At 45.7% G+C, this 18361-nt stretch overlaps 1 protein-coding gene across 1 annotated transcript in view; it reads left to right on the top strand.

The window, feature by feature from the left end:
• LOC144493937 (dynein axonemal heavy chain 6-like) overlaps positions 1-18361 on the top strand; it is an 814395-nt gene that overhangs the window by 413419 nt on the left and 382615 nt on the right. Inside the window, exon 37 of the mRNA XM_078213513.1 lies at positions 835-990. Coding sequence (XP_078069639.1) covers positions 835-990 — 156 coding nt within the window. The remainder of the gene's footprint in view (positions 1-834; positions 991-18361) is intronic.

Below are 18361 nucleotides of genomic sequence, written 5' to 3'. Positions count from 1 at the left end.
GCAAAAAACCTACCTCGGACATCCTTCCTATATCTCCCACCATGAACCCTATAGTTATGCCCCCTAGTTACCGCTCCATTCACCCGAGGAAATAGTATTTGAACGTTCACTCTATCTATCCCCCTCATCATCTTATAAACCTCTATCTATAATCCTCTCAACCTCCTCCGCTCCAAAGAGAAAAGCCCAAGTTCCCTCAACCTTTCCTCATAAGACCTACCCTCCAAACTTGTTAAAGCTTACCTCTTTGATCAAACTAGTCACTTGTCTGAATATCTATGGATGTGTCTTGGTATCCAATTGGGTCCTATCATATTTTACTGTGATGAAGGCGCTATATAAATGTGAATAGTTTTGTTGGAGTTGTTGAGACAGTGGGAGCAGCATTTAACCAGCAGATTTTTGTAGCTGGCACAAGAGGAGTGATGGCTCTGACATACAGCTAATAAGATGGGAGCTGCTTTGTTAGCAAAGGGTACATGGTTTCGATAAATAAATTTGCCCCTAATCTGCACTTTCCTCTGCCTGCTCCCCCAACCTCTTGCAAAATCCTTATGGACAGATCTAAGCGGGGGACCCACCAACCAGGATTGCACCTCTTAGCAATGTTGCCACTGGGCCTGAACTCTGTACAGGTGCCAGCCAGTAAAACTGCTCCCCTCATTTCCCACCCCATCATTAGTGAAACTTTAGTGAAGGAAACTTGGAGTATTTAACTACATCAAACACACTGTGCTGCAAGCTGCTATTGCAGCTGTTGAATAAAAATGACCAGGTTAGTTAAGAGTTGAATCTTTCTCACAGATTGATTCTTTGTCTTGTTGCTGTTTGTAGGAGTACAGTTATCGAGTCTCGATGAAGCAGTAACGTCAGGAGCTCCCAGAACAAGACGAGCCAATCGGGAAAATCTTGTGTGTACAGTAGACACAGTGCGGTATTCCTTTATAACCAGCCTGCTGCTTCTTAACAGCTTCCCTGTGCTGCTTACAGGTAATAACGTATTGGCAAAATCAATTCATTATATTTACTTTCTCTACCCTAAAGTAGAACTACCCCAACTTCTCCAATCCCTTCTCGTAACCAGTCCTGCTTCCGTATGGCAGTGGAATATTCAGTTTGCTTATACGTTCAATGGCTTCCTGAGATGTGGATTGGAGAACTGAGCAACAGATCATCATGGGCAGATTGATGTCATAAGTTCAATGAGAATCACTGCCACAATCACAGCTCAGATCATCCCCCATCTTCCACTAATGTAGCAAGTGGTTTTGTTTGAGCATTGTCCACTGAGGGGACAGGGACCTCAGAGACAGGGATCAGAGACAGGGACCTCAGAGACAGGGACCTCAGAGACAGGGATCAGAGACAGGGACCTCAGAGACAGGGACCTCAGAGACAGGGATCAGAGACAGGGACCTCAGAGACAGGGGCCTCAGAGACAGGGACCTCAGAGACAGGGACCTCAGAGACAGGGACCTCAGAGACAGGGATCAGAGACAGGGACCTCAGAGACAGGGACCTCAGAGACAGGGATCAGAGACAGGGACCTCAGAGACAGGGGCCTCAGAGACAGGAGCCTCAGAGACAGGGACCTCAGAGACAGGGGCCTCAGAGACAGGAGCCTCAGAGACAGGGACCTCAGAGACAGGGACCTCAGAGACAGGGACCTCAGAGACAGGGACCTCAGAGACAGGGACCTCAGAGACAGGGACCTCGGCTTTTTGATTTGATTTATTATTGTCACATGTATTAACATACAGTGAAAAGTATTGTTTCTTGCGCACTATACAGACAAAGCATACCATTCATAGGGAAGGAAAGGAGAGGGTGCAAAATGTAGTGTTACAGTCATAGCTAGGGTGCAGAAAAAGATCAACTTAATTTGAGGTAGGTCCATTCAAAAGTCTGACAGCGGCAGGGAAGAAGCTGTTTTTGAGTCAGTTGGTACATGTCCTCAGACTTTTGTATCTTTTTTCCGACGGAAGAAGGTGGAAGAGCGAATGTCCGGGGTGTGTGGAGTCCTTAATTATGCTGGCTGCTTTGCCGAGGCAGCAGGAATGTGTAATGAGACAGGAATAATTAATGATCTTACAGTTAGGGATCCTGTCGGAAGAAGCGATCACAGTATGGTTGAATTTAAAATACAGATGGAGCGTGAGAAGGTAAAATCCAATACCCAGTGTCTTGTGCTTAAACAAAGGAGACTACAATGGGATGAGGGAGGAGTTGGCTAAGATAGACTGGGAGCAAAAACTTTATGGTGGGACAATTGAGGAACAGTGGAGGACTTTCAAAGCGATCTTTCACAGTGCTCAGCAAAAGTATATACCAGTGATAAGGAAGGACTGTAGAAAAGGAGATAATCAGCCATGGATATCTAAGGAAACAAAGGAGGGATCAAATTGAAAGAAAATGCATACTAAGTGGCAAAGATTAGTGGGAAATTAAAGGATTGGGAAATCTTTACAAGATCAGCAGAAAGCCACAATAAAAGCTATTTAAAAAAGTAAGATGGATTATGAGAGTAAACTCTCTCAGAATATAAAAACAGACGGCAAAAGTTTCAACAAATATATAAAACGAATAACAGTGGCTAAAGTAAACATTGGTCCTTTAGAGGATGAGAAGGGGGATGTAATAACTGGAAATGAGGCAATGGCTGAGGCATTGAACAGGTATTTTGTGTCTGTCTTCACAGTGGAAGACACAAATAACAGGCCAAAAATTGATGACAGGAAGGCTGTGGCAGGTGAGAACATAGAAACTATCATTATCCCAAAAGAGGTAGTGTTGGGCAAGTTAATGGGGCTAAAGGTGGACAAGTCTCCTGGTCCTGATGGAATGCATCCCAGGGTACTAAAAGAGATGGCGGGAGAAATAACAAATGCACTAGTGGTAATTTACCAGAATTCGCTGGACTCTGGGGTGGTTCCCGCAGATTGGAAACAGCAAATGTGACGCCACTGTTTAAAAAAGGAGGTAGACAAAAGGCAGGTAACTATAGGCCGGTTAGCTTAACTTCTGTAGTCGGGAAAATGCTTGACTCTATCATCAAGGAAGAAATAGCGAGACATCTGGATATAAATTGTCCCATTGGTAAGATGCAGCATGGGTTCATGAAGGGCAGGTCATGTTTGACTAATTTGGTGGAATGTTTTGGGAACATTACATGCGCAGTGGACAATGGGGAACCTGTGGATGTGGTGCATCTGGATTTCCAGAAGGCGTTTGACAAGGTGCCGCACCAAAGGCTGCTACACAAGATAAAGGTGCACGGTGTTACGGGTAATGTATTAGCATGGATAGAGGATTGGTTAACTAACAGAAAGCAAAGAGTGGGGGTAAATGGGTGTTTTTCTGGTTGGCGATCAGTGACTAGTGGTGTGCCTCAGGGACCAGTGTTGGGACCGCAATTGTTTACGTTTTACATAGATGATTTGGAGTTGGAGACCAAGTGCAGTGTGTCAAAATTCGCAAATGACAATAAAAGGGGTGGCAGAGCAAAGTGTGCAGAGGATGCTGGAAGTCTGCAAAGGGATACAGATAGTCTAAGCGAGTGGGCGAGGGTCTGGCAGATGGAGTACAATGTTGGTAAATGTGAGGTCATCCATTTTGGTAGGAATAACAGCAAAATGGACTATTATTTAAATGGTAAAAAATTGCAGCATGCTGCTGTGCAGAGGGACCTGGGAGTCCTTGTGCAGGAATCTCAAGGAGTTGGTTTGCAGGTGCAGCAGGTAATTAAGAAGGCAAATGGAATTTTGTCCTTCATTGCGAGAGGGATGGAGTTTAAAAACAGCGAGTTTATGTTGCAGCTGTATAACGTGCTGGTGAGGCCACACCTGGAGTAATGTGTACAGTTTTAGTCTCATTACTTGAGAAAGGATATACTGGCAGTGGAGGGGGTGCAGAGGAGATTCACGAGGTTGATTCCAGCGTTGAGAGGGTTGGCTTATGAGGGGAGACCGAGTAGACTGGGGCTATACTCATTGGAATTCAGAAGAATGAGGGGAGATCTTATAGAAACATATAAGATTATGAAGGGAATAGATAAGATAGAAGCAGGGAAGTTGTTTCCACTGGCAGGTGAAACTAGAACTCGGGGGCATGGCCTTAAAATAAGGGGAAGCAGATTTAGGACTGAGTTGAGGAGGAACTTCTTCACACAAAGGGTTGTGAATCTGTGGAATTCCCTGCCCAGTGAAGCAGTTGAGGCTACCTCATTGAATGTTTTTAAGGCAAGGATAGATAAATTTTTGAACTGTAAAGGAATTAAGGGTTATGGTGAGCGGGCGGGTAAGTGGAGCTGAGTCCACAAAAAGATCAGCCACGATCTTATTGAATGGCGGAGCAGGCTCGAGGGGCCAGGTGGTCTACTCCTGCTCCTAGTTCTTATGCTCTTATGTTCTTATGAAGTGTAGACAGAGTCAATGGATGGGAGGCTGGTTTGCATGATAGATTGGGCTACATTCACGACCCTTTATAGTTTTTTGCGGACAGAGCAGGAGCCATACCAAGCTATGATACAACCAGAAAGAATGCTTTCTATGGTGCATCTGTAAAAGTTGGTGAGAGTCGTAGCAGACATGCCAAATTTCAGCTTTGACAAAGGGTCTTCTGGACTCGAAATGTCAGCTCTTTTCTCTCCTTACAGATGCTGCCAAACCTGCTGAGATTTTCCAGCATTTTCTCTTTTGGTGCCAAATTTCCTTAGGCGTCTGAGAAAGTAGAGGCGTTGGTGGGCTTTCTTCACTATAGTGTCGGCATGGGGGGACCAGGAGGACAGGTGGTTGGTGATCTGGACACCTAAAAGACTTGAAGCTCTCGACCCTTTCTACTTCGTCCCGTTGATGTAGACAGGGGCATGTTCTCCTTTACGCTTCCTGAAGTCGATGACAATCTCCTTCGTTTTGTTGACACTGAGGGAGAGATTATTGTTGCTGCACCAGTTTACCAGATTCTCTCTCTCATTCCTGTACTCTGTCTCGTCATTGTTTGAGATCCGACCCACTACGGTGGTGTCATCAGCAAACTTGAAAATTGAATTGGAGGGGAATTTGGTCACACAGTCAGAGGTGTATAAGGAATATAGTAGGGGGCTGAGAACACAGCCTTGTGGGGCACCGGTGTTGAGGATGATTGTGGAGGAGTTGTTGTTTCCTATCCTTACTGATTGTGGTCTGTGAGTTAGGAAGATCAGGATCCAGTCGCAGAGGGAGGAGCCAAGGCCCAGGCCACGGAGTTTGGAGATGAGTTTTATAGGATTAATAATGTTGAAGGCTGAGCTGTAGTCAATAAATAGGAGTCTGACATAGGTGTCTTTGTTATCTAGATGTTCTAGAGTTAAATGCAGGGCCAGGGAGATTGCATCTGCTGTGGACCTGTTGGGCCAGTAGCGAACTGAAGTGGATCCAGGCAATCTGGTATGCTGGAATTGATTCGTGCCATGACTAACCTTACGAAGCACTCCATAATGATGGATTTCAGAGCCACCGGACGATAGTCATTAAGGCACGCTGCCTGACCTTTCTTTGGTACAGGGATGATGGCCGTCTTCTTGAAGCAGACAGGGACCTCAAATTGTTGTGAAGAAAGGTTGAAAATGTCTGTGAATACTCCCGCCAGCTGGTCCGTGCACGATCTGAATGCTCGTCCTGGTACCCGATCCGGGCCAGTCGTGGGTTGACCTTTGAGAAGGCTGCTCTAACGTCTGCAATGGTGACCTCGGATACAAGTTCGTCCAAGGCTTCCAGGGTAGAGGGCGTGCTCTCACTGACCTCTTGCTCAAAATGGGTGTAGAATGGATTGAGTTCATCAGGGAGAGGTGCATTGGTGCCAGCGATTTTACATGCCTTCATCTTGTAGCCTGTTCTGTCTTGCAGACCTTGCCATAGTCGGCGGGGGTCGGTGTGACTAGCCTGGGACTCTAGCTTGGTCCAGTTCTGTCTTTTGGCATCTTTGGTGGATCTTCTTAGATCGTATCTGGCTTTCTTGTATAGGTCAGAGTCACCTGACTTGAACGCCTCAGACCTGGACTTCAACAAGCAGTGGATATTCCTGTTCATCTATGGTTTCCAGTTGGGAAACACACAGATTTGCTTATTTGCTACACAGTCTTATACACAGTTACTAATGAAGTCAGTTACTGTAGTGGCGTACTCATTCAGGCTGGTTGCAGAGTTTTTAAATACTGACCAGTCCACTGACTCGAAGCAGTCCCGTAGGAGATCATCCGATTTCTTAGACCAACATTGCACGACTTTCTTTAACGGATTCTCCCGGTTCAGTTTTTGCTTGTAAGCCGGGAGCAGGAGCACAGCCTTGTGGTCTGATTGGCCAAAGTGTGGGCGGGCGATAGAGCGGTCGACATGTTTGATATTTGTGTAGCAGTGGTCTAGGATGTTTGGGCCTCTGGTGGAACAGGAGACGTGTTGGTGGTATCTTGGTAGAACACCCTTGAGCATTCTACCTGCTTTTTGAGGCAGTTGTGATGTATTGAGCTTTTATGCTGCATGCGTCTCTTAATTCAGTCCATCTAGATCCACATAACTGACACTCCTTTTCCTGGCTATGAGAGATCTATATTAAACAGGCTATACATTGTTGATGAGGAAGAACATTCATGTCCCTTCTTGGTTTGGGTAGGTGTGGCTGTTGGTGAGGGAGTAGGTGTTGGGATGGGGTGGAGATGGGGAAAGGGGCCAGGGTCGAGGTGCCAGTGCCTTTCTGCTGATTTCACATCCATTCTAGTATTTCCTGGGAGTCACTTGTTGCTATTTCTCTTGGCAGGTTGCCAGTTCATATTCTTCAATTCTTGGCCTTCTATGCTCTGGCTATTAACCAAGCTGAAATTCAGTGCTGTTCCATGTTCCTTCCTCACTCTCCAACAAAAAAAGTCAAAGGAATGTTTTATTTCACAGGTAGCATTATCTCCAGCCACAGCAAAAGCCTGAATAAAAGATAATTAAACCAATTATCTGCATTTCATGCTATAATTTTCCTCTCTCTTTCTCCTGAAGAGTGCCTGACATTCTACTTGAACTTCACCCACAGAGAAGCTGTTTCTGCTTGTGGCAAATCCAAAACAAGTGCCATATATCGAAAAAATATTGATCAACCCAACAGGAAACCTCAGAGAAAGTGCTAAGAGTGTGAAACTTGCTCCCTCGTGGAGTGGTTGAAGTGAATAACATCATTCCAGTTAAGTATCTGAGGGGCAAAGGAATAGAAGAATCTGCAGATAGGGTGAGGCACAAACTCTCCAATTCCCTGCCTTTCCTGTGAGTGTGTATATGCCAGAGAGTGCTTCTTGACAGGGATGGTGAACAATGCTGTACATCATTGATTAAGCAGAGCAGCAAGTGATTAAACTCAACATATCAGGAGGCTGAGTTTATGAACCTTGTCCCATTGTCTGCTTTTAATTCAGAAACCCTTGTTTCAGCAACCACATCCAAATTCCGCACAAGCATTAAGGCCCTAAGTTCGTCTGTTTTACCCGTTACACTCCTCGCATTGAAGCAGATGCACTCCAGACCTCCAGGCCCAGTCAGGTCCTCCTCCTCCAGAGGAGCACTCTGGAGGAGGAGGACCTGACTGGGCCTGGAGGTCTGGAGTGCATCTGCTTCAATGCGAGGAGTGTAACGGGTAAAACAGACGAACTTAGGGCCTTAATGCTTGTGCGGAATTTGGATGTGGTTGCGGTGACGGAAACTTGGTTAAAAGAAGGACAGGACTGGCAGCTGAATATTCCGGGGTATAAGTGTTTTAGGCGAGACAGAGGAGGGGCTAAAAAAGGTGGGGGAGTAGCGATATTAGTTAAGGAGCATATTACCGCGGTGCAGAGGGTAGACAACTTAGAGGGGTCATGTACTGAGTCGCTGTGGGTGGAACTCAGAAACAGGAAGGGTGCAGTCACTATGCTGGGGGTGTACTACAGACCACCCAACAGCCCACGGGAAGTGGAGGAAAGGATATGTCAGGAGATTCTGGATAGGTGCAGAAAACATAGGGTTGTTGTAGTGGGGGACTTTAATTTCCCTGGCACAGACTGGAAAGTGCTTAGAGCTGGGGGACCGGACGGGGAGGAATTTGTAAAATGCGTACTGGAAGGTTCTTTGGAACAGTATGTAGATAGCCCGACTAGAGAGGGGGCTATACTGGACCTAGTTCTGGGAAATGAGCCCGGTCAGGTCGTCAAAGTTTCGGTAGGGGAACATGTGGCAAATAGTGACCACAACTCTGTTAACTTTAGGATAGTAATGGACAAGGATGAGTGCTGTCCTACGGGCAGGGTGCTAAATTGGGGGAAGGCTGACTATAGCCGGATTAGGCAGGAATTGGTGGATGTTGATTGGGAGAGGATGTTCGAGGGCAAGTCCGCGTCTGGCATGTGGGAGTCTTTTAAGGAACTATTGATAAGGCTGCAGGATAGGCATGTGCCTGTAAAAAGGAAAGATAGGAAAGGTAGGATTCGAGAGCCGTGGATAACCAGGGAAATTGAGGATCTGATTAAAATGAAAAGGGAGGCATACGTTAAGTCCAGGCAACTAAAAACAGATGGAGCTCTCGAGGAATACAGAGAGAGTAGGAAAGATCTCAAACGGGGAGTTAGAAGGGCAAAAAGAGGTCACGAGATGTTCTTGGCAGGCAGGATTAAGGAGAATCCTAAGGCATTCTATTCATACATTAGGACCAAAAGAGTTGTCAGGGAGAAAATCGGACCTCTCAGGGACAAAGGAGGGGAATTATGCTTAGAACCCAAGGGAATAGGGGAGATCCTAAATGAATACTTTGCATCGGTATTCACGAAGGAGAGGGGCGTGTTAACCGGGAGTGTCTCGGAGGGAGGTGTTGACCCGTTAGAGAAAATCTCCATTACAAGAGAGGAAGTGTTAGGTTTTTTAGGGAACATTAAAACTGACAAAGCCCCAGGGCCTGATGGCATCTATCCTCGACTGCTCAGGGAGACGAGAGGTGAAATTGCTGGGCCTCTGACGGAAATCTTTGTCGCTTCTTTGGACACGGGTGAGGTCCCTGAGGATTGGAGGATAGCGAATGTGGTCCCGTTGTTTAAGAAGGGTAGCAGGGATAACCCAGGAAATTATAGGCCGGTGAGCTTGACATCCGTGGTAGGGAAGTTGTTGGAGAGGATTCTTAGAGACAGGATGTATGCGCATTTAGAACGGAACAATCTCATTAGTGACAGACAGCATGGTTTTGTAAGAGGGAGGTCGTGCCTTACAAATTTGGTGGAGTTTTTTGAGGAAGTGACAAAAACGGTTGATGAAGGAAGGGCCGTGGATGTCGTCTATATGGATTTCAGTAAGGCATTTGACAAAGTCCCACATGGCAGGTTGGTTAAGAAGGTTAAGGCTCATGGGATACAAGGAGAAGTGGCTCGATGGGTGGAGAACTGGCTTGGCCATAGGAGACAGAGGGTAGTGGTCGAAGGGTCTTTTTCCGGCTGGAGGTCTGTGACCAGTGGTGTTCCGCAGGGCTCTGTACTAGGACCTCTGCTATTTGTGATATATATAAATGATTTGGAAGAAGGTGTAACTGGTGTAATCAGCAAGTTTGCGGATGACACGAAGATGGCTGGAATTGCGGATAGCGAAGAGCATTGTCGGGCAATACAGCAGGATATAGATAGGCTGGAAAATTGGGCGGAGAGGTGGCAGATGGAATTTAATCCGGATAAATGCGAAGTGATGCATTTTGGAAGAAATAATGTAGGGAGGAGTTATACAATAAATGGCAGAGTCATCAGGAGTATAGAAACACAGAGGGACCTAGGTGTGCAAGTCCACAAATCCTTGAAGGTGGCAACACAGGTGGAGAAGGTGGTGAAGAAGGCATATGGTATGCTTGCCTTTATAGGACGGGGTATAGAGTATAAAAGCTGGAGTCTGATGATGCAGCTGTATAGAACGCTGGTTAGGCCACATTTGGAGTACTGCGTCCAGTTCTGGTCGCCGCACTACCAGAAGGACGTGGAGGCATTGGAGAGAGTGCAGAGAAGGTTTACCAGGATGTTGCCTGGTATGGAGGGTCTTAGCTATGAGGAGAGATTGGGTAGACTGGGGTTGTTCTCCTTGGAAAGACGGAGAATGAGGGGAGATCTAATAGAGGTATACAAGATTATGAAGGGTATAGATAGGGTGAACAGTGGGAAGCTTTTTCCCAGGTCGGAGGTGACGATCACGAGGGGTCACGGGCTCAAGCTGAGAGGGGCGAAGTATAACTCAGACATCAGAGGGACGTTTTTTACACAGAGGGTGGTGGGGGCCTGGAATGCGCTGCCAAGTAGGGTGGTGGAGGCAGGCACGCTGACATCGTTTAAGACTTACCTGGATAGTCACATGAGCAGCCTGGGAATGGAGGGATACAAACGATTGGTCTAGTTGGACCAAGGAGCGGCACAGGCTTGGAGGGGCGAAGGGCCTGTTTCCTGTGCTGTACTGTTCTTTGTTCTTTGTTCTTTGTTCTATCTGATCCAGAAGCTGCAGCCTTGCTGTAACCTGCCGTTACCGGGTTACATTATCCTCTCAGCACTCTCTATTTAATTGCTCTTGGAATTTTGCAGCATTCACTTCAGAAATGGCAAAACTGTCAACCAGAGCGTTGGGTGAAAACAATTTGTTTTGTTCAGTTTACAAAAAAAATCTGCAGATACTATAGATATAGAATATAAATCTGATCAGCAATTCTCATTTAATTACTCCTGAAAAACGTCAGGAATTCTTTTTTTAAATGCAATTGCTAATGATGCATAACAAGAGCATTCTTTTTGCTGTTGTATCAGTGGTGAAAACCCTCTTGTTAACTGGTCACTGCTTTCAACATATTTTGAGACTCCTTTTCTTTTGAACAATTGCATGATAATTTTTCTATTCCCTGCTTTTCACTTGTGAGTTCATTTGAGGCAGTCAGATCAAAAACAAAACTTGACGTGACTACATCTCTCAACATAAGTAGCAGCACTCCTACAGCAGTAACTGAATAAATACATATATAAGCAAGGCTCGAAAAGATTCAATCAACATACCCTCCAAACTCATCGACAGCACTGACCCAGCAACCTTATCTTTCTCATCACTCAAACATTCATGGAAATTATTCATCATGAACTTTCTGACTAATCAATCCTTTGCTTTTTTTTATTAATTCGGGGACATGCGTGTCGTTGGCTACCAGCATTTATTGCCCATTCCTAGTTGCCCGAGGGCAGTTGAGAGTCAACCACGTTGCTGTGGCTCTTGAGTCACATGTAGGCCAGACCAGGTAAGGATGGCAGATTTCCTTCCCTAAAGGACATTAATGAACCAGATGGGTTTTTCCAACAATCAACAATGGTTTCATGGTCATCAGTAGATTCTTCATTTCAGATTTTTTTTATTTGAATCTAAATTCCACCATCTGCCATGGCGGGATTCGAACTCGAGTCCCTGCCGTTCTCTGAATTACATACAATGCATTTACATTCTTCCTTATATCAGGAAACCAATACTGTACAAAATACTCCAGATGTGGTCTCACCAATTCTCTGCTTTCACTCTGCTTTCACATTCAAACCCATTGCAATAAAGGATTACATGAGGAGGAAACATGCTAAGAGGAGGAAGAGGAATCCATGGCTGACGAGGGAAGTCAAGGACAGCATAAAAGCAAAAGAAAAAGCAGACAAAGTGGCGAGGATTAGTGGGAAGCCAGAGGATTGGGAAAGCTTTAAAAACGAGCAGAGAACAGTTAAAAAAGCAATAAGGGGGGAGAAGATGAGATACAAGTGTAAGCTAGCAAGTAATATAAAAGAAGATAGGAAGAGTTTTTTCAATATATAAAAGGTAAGGGAGAGGGACCACTGGAAAATGAGGCTGGAGAAGTAATAATAGGAAACAAAGCAATGGCAGAGGAACTGAACAGTTACTTTGCATCAGTCTTCATGGTGGAAGACACCAGTGGGATGCCAGAGCTCCAGGAGAGTCAGGGGGCACAGGTGAGTGTAGTGGCCATCACTAAGGAGAAGGTTCTGGGGAAACTGAAAGGTCTGAAGGTGGATAAATCACCTGGACTGGATGGACTACATCCCAGGGTTCTAAAAGAGACAGCTGAGGAAATTGTGGAGGCATTGGTGGTGATCTTTCAGCAATCACTGGAGGCAGGGAGGGTCCCAGAGGACTGGAAAATAGCGAATGTAACACCGCTGTTTAAGAGAGAGGCAGCAGATGGGAAATTATAGGCCGGTTAGCCTGACTTCGGTCAGCAAGATTTTAGATTCCAATATTAAAGATGAGATCGCAGGGTACTTGGAAGTGCGTGATAAAATAGGACTGAGTCAGCACGGCTTCGTCAAGGGGAGGTCATGTCTGACAAATCTGTTAGAATTTTTTGAGGAGGTAACAAGGAAGTTAGATAGAGGAGAACCAGTGGACGTGATTTATTTAGATTTCCAGAAGGCCTTTGACAAGGTGCCGCATAGGAGACTGTTAAATAAGTTAAGAGCCCATGGTGTTAAGGGTAAGATTCTGGCATGGATAGAGGATTGGCTGACTGGCAGAAGGCAGACAGTGGGGATTAAGGAGTCCTTTTCAGGATGGCAGCCGGTGATTAGTGGTGTGCCTCAGGGGTCAGTGCTGGGACCACAGCTTTTCACAATATCTATTAACAATTTGGAGAAAGGAACTGAAGGCACTGTTGCTAAGTTTGCAGATGATACAAAGATATGTAGAGGGACAGGTAGTACTGAGGAAGCAGGGGGGCTGCAGAAGGACTTGGACAGGTTTGGAGAGTGGGCAAAGAAGTGGCAGATGGAATACAATGTGGAGAAGTGTGAGGTTATGCACTTTGGAAGGAGGAATGGAGGCATAGACTATTTTCTAAATGGGGAAATGCTTCAGAAATCAGAAGCACAAAGGGACTTAGGAGTCATTGTTCAAGGTTCTCTTAAGGTTAACGTGCAGGTTCAGTCGGCAGTTAGGAAGGCAAATGCAATGTTAGCATTCATATCGAGAGGGCCAGAACACAACAGCAGGGATGTACTTCTGAGGCTGTATATGGCTCTGGTTAGACTTCATTTGGAGTATTGTGAGCAGTTTTGGGCCTCGTATCTAAGGAAGGATGTGCTGGCCTTGGAAAGGGTCCAGAGGTTCACAAGAATGATCCCTGGAATGAAGAGCTTGTCGTATGAGGAACGGTTGAGGACTCTGTCTGTACTCATTGGAGTTTAGAAGGATGAGGAGAGATCTTACTGAAACTTACAAGATACTGCGAGGCCTGGATAGAGTGGACATGGAGAGGATGTTTTCACTCGTAGGAAAAACTAGAACCAGAGGGCACAACCTCAGGCTAAAGGGACGATCCTTTAAAACAGAGATGAAGAGGAATTTCTTCAGCCGGAGAGTGGTCAATCTGAGGAACCCTTTGCCGCAGAGGGCTGTGGAGGCCAGGTCATTGAGTGTCTTTAAGACGGATAGATAGATTCTTGATTAATAAGGGGATCAGGGGTTATGGGGAAAAGGCAGGAGAATGGGGATGAGAAAAATATCAGCCATGATTGAATGGCGGAGCAGATTTGATGGGCTGAGTGGCCTCATTCTGCTCCTATGTCTTATGGTCTCATGGCCTGATTCTATTAGCTTCCCTAATGACTGTACCTGTACTTGTTGTACTTGTGATTCATGCACAAGAACCACCTCAGTCCTTCTCCATCTCAGAGCTCTGCAATCTCTCACCATTTAGATAACATGTTTCTTTTTATTCCTCCTGCCAAAATGAACAATATCACATTATATTCCATTTAGCAGATCTTTACCCACTCACTTAACCTACTGACAAAAGAGGGTGGGGGGGTTGGGGAGGAATTTTCTGGCCCTCCTGTGGCCTGTTTCTCGGTGCAGGAGGCAACCTGCCATTGCCATTGACTCTACCCCATGCCGCCAGGAAGAGCCAGAAAACCATCCCCTGTATTGCTTTGAGGTCTCCTTATGTCTACTTCAGAACTTACTTTCTTACTTATCTTTGTGTCATCAGCTAATTAACCATCCCTTCAATCCCCTCATCCGAGTCAGTTATATAAATGGTAAAAAGTTGAATCCCCGGCACACCACTTGCCAACCAGAAAATGATCCATTTATGTTTGCACTCCGTTTCGTGTCAGCGAGCCAATCTTCTATCCATGCCAATCTGTTCCATATGTAACCCCTTCATCTCCTTCTGCAAATCTAGGTACAGTACAGATACCGGTTCCCATTTATCCACAACACATGTGACTCACTGGAAGAACTCCAATAGGTTGATTTAAAGTTTCACAAAACCATGTTGACTCTGCCTGACCACCGTGAACTTATCCAAGTGCCCTGCTATAACATCTTTAATAACAGCTTCTGATATTTTCCCTATGACAAGTTGAACGAACTAACTCTCTATTCTTAGGCTATAGGCTAGCTCTCTATTCTTTCATTTGTTCATTAACTCTACATGCTCTGATCGCTCATTCATCCAATATATGGCATGTTATCGAAAGGCTTTTAGAAATCTAGATAGATGATATCTACCACATTGCCCTTATTTAATCTCTGTTGCCTCTTCAAAGAATTCAATGGCATTGGTTAAGCAAGACTTTCCATTTTAAAATCCATGCTGAGTATTCAAAGAACAAAGAACAAAGAAAATTACAGCACAGGAACAGGCCCTTCGGCCCTCCAAGCCTGCACCGACCATGCTGCCTGACTTAAGTAAAACCCCCTACGCATCCGGGGACCATATCCCTCTATTCCCATCTCATTCATGCACTTGTTAAGATGCCCCTTAAAAGTCACTACCGTATCCGCTTCCAAAACCTCCCACGGCAACAGGTTCCAGGCACCCACTACTCTCTGTGTAAAAAATCTGCCTCGTACATATCTTTTAAACCTTGCCCCTCACACCTTAAACCTATGCCCCCTAGTAATTGACTCTTCCACTCTGGGAAAAAGCTTCTGACTATCCACTCTGTCCATGCCCCTCATAATCTTGTAGACTTCTATCAGGTCTCCCCTCAACCTCCTTCGTTCCAGTGAGAACAAACCAAGTTTCTCCAACCTTTCCTCATAGCTAATGCCCTCCATACCAGGCAACATCCTGGTAAATCTTTTCTGTACCCTCTCCAAAGCCTCCACATCCTTCTGGTAGTGTGGCGACCAGAATTGAACACTATATTCCAAGTGCGGCCTCACCAAGGTTCTATAAAGCGTCAACATGACTTGCCAATTTTTAAACTCAATACCCCGGCCGATGAAGGCAAGTATGCCGTATGCCTTCTTGACTACCTTCTCCACCTGCATTGCCACTTTCAGTGACCTGAGTACCTGTACACCCAGATCCCTTTGCCTTTCAATACTCCTAAGGGTTCTGCCATTTACTGTATATTTCCTATCAGTATTAGACCTTCCAAAATGCATTGCCTCACATTTGTCCGGATTAAACTCCATCTGCCATCTCTCCGCCCAAGTCTCCAACTGATCTATATCCTGCTGTTTCCTCTGATGGTCCTCATCGCTATCCGCAAATCCACCAACCTTTGTGTCGTCCGCAAACTTACGAATCAATCCAGTTACATTTTCCTCCAAATCATTTATATATATATATTACAAACAGCAAAGGTCCCAGCACTGATCCCTGAGGAACACCACTTGTCACAGCCCTCCATTCAGAAATGCACCCTTCCACTGCTACCCTCTGTCTTTTTTGATCGAGCCAGTTTTGTATCCACCTTGCCAGCTCACCTCTGATCCCATGCGACTTCACCTTCTGCACCAGTCTGCCATGAGGGACCTTGTCAAAGGCCTTACTGAAGCCCATGTGGACAACATCCACTGCCCTACCCTCATCAATCATCTTCGTCACTTCCTCGAAAAACCCGATCAAGTTCGTGAGGCACGACCTCCCCTTCACAAAACCATGTTGCCTCTCACTAATACATCCACTTATTTCCAAGTGGGAATAAATCCTGTCTTGAAGACAACATGAAAATGGCTGGACTTGCAGATAGTGAGGAACATTGTCAGAGGCTACAGAAGGATATAGATAGGCTGGAAATTTGGGCAAAGAAATGGCAGATGGAGTTCAATCCAGATGAATGCGAAGTGATGCATTTTGGTAGAACTAACGTAGGGGGAGCTATACGATAAATGGCAGAACCATAAAGGGTGTAGATACACAGAGGGACCTGAGTGTGCAAGTCCACAGATCCTTGAAGGTGATGTCACAGGTGGAGAAGGTAGTGAATAAGGCATATGGCATGCTTGCCTTTGTAGGACGGGGCATAGAGTATAAAAGTTGGGGTCTGATGTTGCGGTTGTATAGAACGTGGGTTCGGCCGCATTTTGAATACTGCGCCCGGTTCTGGTCGCCACACTACCAGAAGGACGTGGAGGCTTTAGAGAGAGTGCAGAAGAGGTTTACCAGGATGTTGCCTGGTATGGAAGGGCTTAGGTATGAGGGGAGATTGGGTAAACTGGGGTTGTTCTCACTGGAAAGATGGAGGATGAGGGGAGACCTAATAGAGGTGTATAAAATTATGAAAGGCATAGATAGGGTGAACGGTGGGAAGCTTTTTTCCAGATCGGTGGTGACGTTCACGAGGGGTCATAGGTTCAAGGTGAGGGGGGGGAGGTTTAACACGGATATCAGAAGGACATATTTTACACAGAGGGTGGTGGGGGCCTGAAATGCGCTGCCGGGCAAGGTGGTGGAGGCGGACACACTGGGAACGTTTAAGACTTATCTAGATAGCCACATGAACGGAGTGGGAATGGAGGGATACAAAAGAATGGTCTCGTTTGGACCAGGGAGCGGCGCGGGCTTGGAGGGCCGAAGGGCCTGTTCCTGTGCTGTATTGTTCTTTGTTCTTTGTTTTTTTAAAGAATCCTCTCCAATAATTTCCCTACCACTGATGTAAGGCTCACCGGCCTGTAATTACCTGGATTATTCTTGCTCCCCTTCTTAAACAATGGAACAATATTGGCTATTCTCCAATCCTCTGGGACCCATTTTGTTTGCTGTTTGAGAGCAGAACTCCCCCTCACCTGACGAAGGAGCAGCGCTCCGAAAGCTAGTGGCGTTTGCTACCAAATAAACCTGTTGGACTTTAACCTGGTGTTGTTAGACTCCTTACTGTGTGTACCTCTCCTGTAGCCAGTGAGGATACAAAGATTTCTCTCAAGGCCCCAGCAATTTCCTCTCTTGCCTCTCTCAGTATTCTGGGGTATATCCCATCAGGCCCTGGAGACTTGTCTACCTTGATGTTTCTCAACAACCCCAATATCTCCTCCTTTTTGATCTCAACATGACTCAAACTATCTACACATCCTTTCCCAGACTCATCATCCACCATATCCTTCTCTTTGGTGAATACTGATGCAAAGTACTCATTTAATACCTCGCCCATTTCCTCTGGCTCCACGCATAGATTCCCTCCCTTGTCCTTGAGTGGGCCAACCCTCTCCCTGGCTACCCTCTTGCTCTTTATATATGGATAAAAAGCCTTGGGATTTTCCTTAATCCTGCTGGCCAATGCTTTTTCATGACCCCTTTTAGCTCTTCTTACTCCTTGCTTAAGTTTCTTTCTACTTTCCTTGTATTCCACACTTGCTTCGTGTGTTCCCAACCTCCTGGCTTTGACAAATGCTTCCTTTTTCTCTTTGACTAGGCTCACAATATCTCTTGTTATCCAAGGTTCCCAAAACTTGTCATATTTATCCTTCATCCTTACAGGAATGTGCCGGTCCTGAATCCCAATCAACTTACACTTGAAAGCCTCCCACATGCCAGATGTTGATTTGCCCTCAAACATCTGCCCCCAATCTACATTCTTCAGTTCCTGCCTAATATTGTTGTAATTAGCCTTCCCCCAATTTAGCACTTTAACTTAAGGACTACACTTATCTTTATCCATCAGTACCTTAAAGCTTACTGAATTGTGGTCACTGTTCCCGAACTGCTCTGTAGTCGGTAAAAATTACCTCTGAGGCTGGTATGAGTCAAAGTACACTAAGGTTTATTCTCACAAGCTTGCGGGAGAGGTCTGGCAACCTTAACAGCGATTCACCAAACCTCTCACTGAACACAAGAAAACTGGACATTTATACATTGTGGCTCCCAGCCCCAGTCACGACACAAACACTGGTCTGGTCATGAATCAAAGTCCATACAACAGTCCTTGATCACGAAGCAGCAGTTCTCTGGCAGCTGTAGTCACGATACAGTCTAAGGTTTCCTGCTCTTCCACGGCCCTTCCTTTGAAGTTACCGGCACAATTGTAGCTGGCACAATTGTAGCTGGCCCAGTGGGAGTCCTCCTTTAAACGGCCGTTATCATGCCCCAC

Source organism: Mustelus asterias, chromosome 5, assembly GCF_964213995.1.
Source record: "Mustelus asterias chromosome 5, sMusAst1.hap1.1, whole genome shotgun sequence".
Classification (NCBI taxonomy): Eukaryota; Metazoa; Chordata; class Chondrichthyes; order Carcharhiniformes; family Triakidae; genus Mustelus; species Mustelus asterias.
The sequence above is the reverse complement of the archived record's forward strand: the minus strand, read 5'-3'. Positions and strand labels throughout refer to the sequence as shown.